This window comes from Silurus meridionalis, chromosome 1 (genome assembly GCF_014805685.1).
Source record: "Silurus meridionalis isolate SWU-2019-XX chromosome 1, ASM1480568v1, whole genome shotgun sequence".
Lineage (NCBI taxonomy): Eukaryota > Metazoa > Chordata > Actinopteri > Siluriformes > Siluridae > Silurus > Silurus meridionalis.
This window is the reverse complement of record NC_060884.1, coordinates 862,501-865,000: the sequence shown is the minus strand read 5'-3', so window position 1 is coordinate 865,000 and position 2,500 is coordinate 862,501. Positions and strand designations below refer to the sequence as shown.

The 2,500-nt window shown below is 42.0% G+C and overlaps 1 protein-coding gene and 1 long non-coding RNA gene across 2 annotated transcripts in view; both read right to left on the bottom strand.

Annotated features, from left to right (window-relative positions):
- Window positions 1–1,744, bottom strand: part of LOC124385754 (E3 SUMO-protein ligase CBX4-like) — a 6,029-nt gene extending 4,285 nt beyond the window's left edge. The window contains exons 1-3 of the mRNA XM_046849058.1: window positions 1,469–1,744; window positions 1,225–1,268; window positions 498–563 (exon numbers count right to left, since the gene is read on the bottom strand). Coding sequence (XP_046705014.1) covers window positions 498–563; window positions 1,225–1,268; window positions 1,469–1,537 — 179 coding nt within the window. The 5' untranslated portion in view covers window positions 1,538–1,744. The remainder of the gene's footprint in view (window positions 1–497; window positions 564–1,224; window positions 1,269–1,468) is intronic.
- LOC124386414 overlaps window positions 1–2,500 on the bottom strand; it is a 14,033-nt gene that overhangs the window by 5,261 nt on the left and 6,272 nt on the right. The gene's annotated exons all lie outside the window — the stretch shown is intronic.

The following is a 2,500-nucleotide window of genomic DNA, read 5'->3' as shown; positions in this document are numbered from 1 at the left end:
AACCATGTACATTGTTCAGAACACAATAAACACCTGTATCTGAAGGACCTGAAATGCCTTCTATATCAGGAGAACCTGATGAGTCCTTGAACTTCCTGATGAACCTAATGTACACCAGGTACACCAGATTACAGCAGATAGCTGGAACGCCTGTATGACACGTGTGATTTAAATAGATTTATTTACTCTGCCTTCCACACATTACAAAGCTTTTAGATATTTATACTGTTATGATTTATATTATTATTATATTCTATTACTTTCATTTGATTTAATGTTCCAAATTTTCTACCACATTTGTGAAGTATTAGATCTTCATCTCATCTCCAGGGTGTGTACTGCGACTCTTGATAACTTACACCAAAATCATAACAAGAGTTCGGGTTCAGTAGAGTGACCGAGCCTGGCTCAGGGTATACAGACGGACGCGACACCTGTGCGCGCGCCTGTCTGGCAACCCGGAAGTCGGGAACAAACACCTGTCACGCGCCACTCACCTGTGCTGGAAAGCGACGAGGAGGCGAGGGTCGAGGATGTTTTCCTCCGGTTCCCACGTGTTGTACCTTTTTATAGAGGTAGAGAACGAAAGAGTGTGAGAGAGAGAGAGAGAGAGAGAGAGAGAGAGAGAGAGAGACAGGAAGGGAGAGAGAGAGAGAGAGAGAGAGAGAGAGAGAGAGAGAGAGAGACACAGGAAGGGAGGGAGAGAAATCTATATCAGATATCAAATATAAACATAAAATGTAAAACAATAAAATAAAAGATCTACATGTATAAAAAGATCCTCTAATGTTTACTGCTTTAACTGTTAAAACACGAGCCTGGAACATTCCTGCAGATCTTCTGCACTAAATATAACTCACGTCTTATTTACACGTGTTCGCGTTGTACAATCAATAATTTTTTTTTTGCATCTGCAATCAATATGTGAAATGCATTTATTCATTAATTTATTTGTTTATTTGTTTATTTGTTTTTATTTATTTATTTATTTATTTATATTTAAAAAATGCATTTAATAATAGGAAGAGGGCACACGGGACACGTGAGCAGTGCGCGCGCAAATATATTCCTTCTTCTATTATTTCCTTTCTTACACTCTTTCACTTTCTGGCACAGTAAATGCGCGGACTCACACACACACACACACACACACACACACACACACACACACACACACACACACACACACTAAGACACGTCAAGAAGAACAGATGAAAGTCTTACTTTGGTGACCAGCCGCTCCACTTGACCAGGTACTCAAACCTTCCCTGTGAAGGAGAATATCATCAATTACACATCACACAAACATGCAAAGTTGTTGTTGTTGTTGTTGTTGTTGTTGTGTTTGTTGTGTAGGTGCATGAGGATAAAGCAGCAATAAACATCTTCTTCCATAATGAATGATCTGAGCGCTGAGATCTTTCTGAATAAAAGGAAAGGAAAGAGGATAAAAAAAGGCATTGCAGACCTTTCGGATGCGTCTCTTCTCGATGCTCTCCACGGCGAAGACCTGCTCTCCTGCCGCAGGGAGCTCCATTTTTAGTGCAAAAAAAAAAAAAGAAAGAAAAAAAAAAATACAATCCCTGGATATTTAAATAGCAGTAAATGTGTATTAAGAGCAGGAATGCGGATTATCAGCAGGCAGGAGTGTGTTTATAATCCATATTCCATATCGGACACACGCAATTCTTCTCGAGTCGATCATCCGTCCGCGTTCCACCCGCGCGCGCGCTGCGAAAGTCTCCAGAAATGAAACGCAGAAAAACACACGGCGCAAAATGAGCCATGGGCGTGACGTCACGAGAGACTCCGCCTCCTCTTACCATCTACACAAACCCCACCCCACCCCACGCTCCGTTTTACACACACGCGCACACGCAAAGAAATCCTCCTTCACCACCCGACCGCTTGCTGCCCTGTACGCGCATGCGCGGTACCGACGTTAAAATAAATCGGGACTTCCGGGTTTTAGAATCTCGCGTGCAGCGTGACGTATATTCAAAGTGCTAAATCTTAATGCGTCACACATTTACATAAAGAACCATCAAACACACACACACACACACACACAGATACACAAAAACATTCATCCCTATTAATTCAGTGTCTTTCCTAAGCTTTGTTTGCATATTTTCCATCAAATATCCTAAAGAAATGAGAAAGAGAGCGAGAGAGAGAGAATGAGAAGGGAAGAAGGTACCACCACCCCATAAAAACCATCTCATACCAACCATCTCTTACCACCACCCTATAAAAACATCTCATACCAACCATCTTGTACCACCACCCCATAAAACCATCTCATACCAACCATCTCTTACCACCACCCCATAAAAACCATCTCATACCAACCATCTCGTACCACCACCCCATAAAAATTATCTCAAACGAAGCATCTCATACCACCACCCCAAACCAACCTCATATCAACCATCTCGTACCACCATCTCATACCACCATCTCATACCAACCATCTCGTACCACCACCCAAAACCAAACA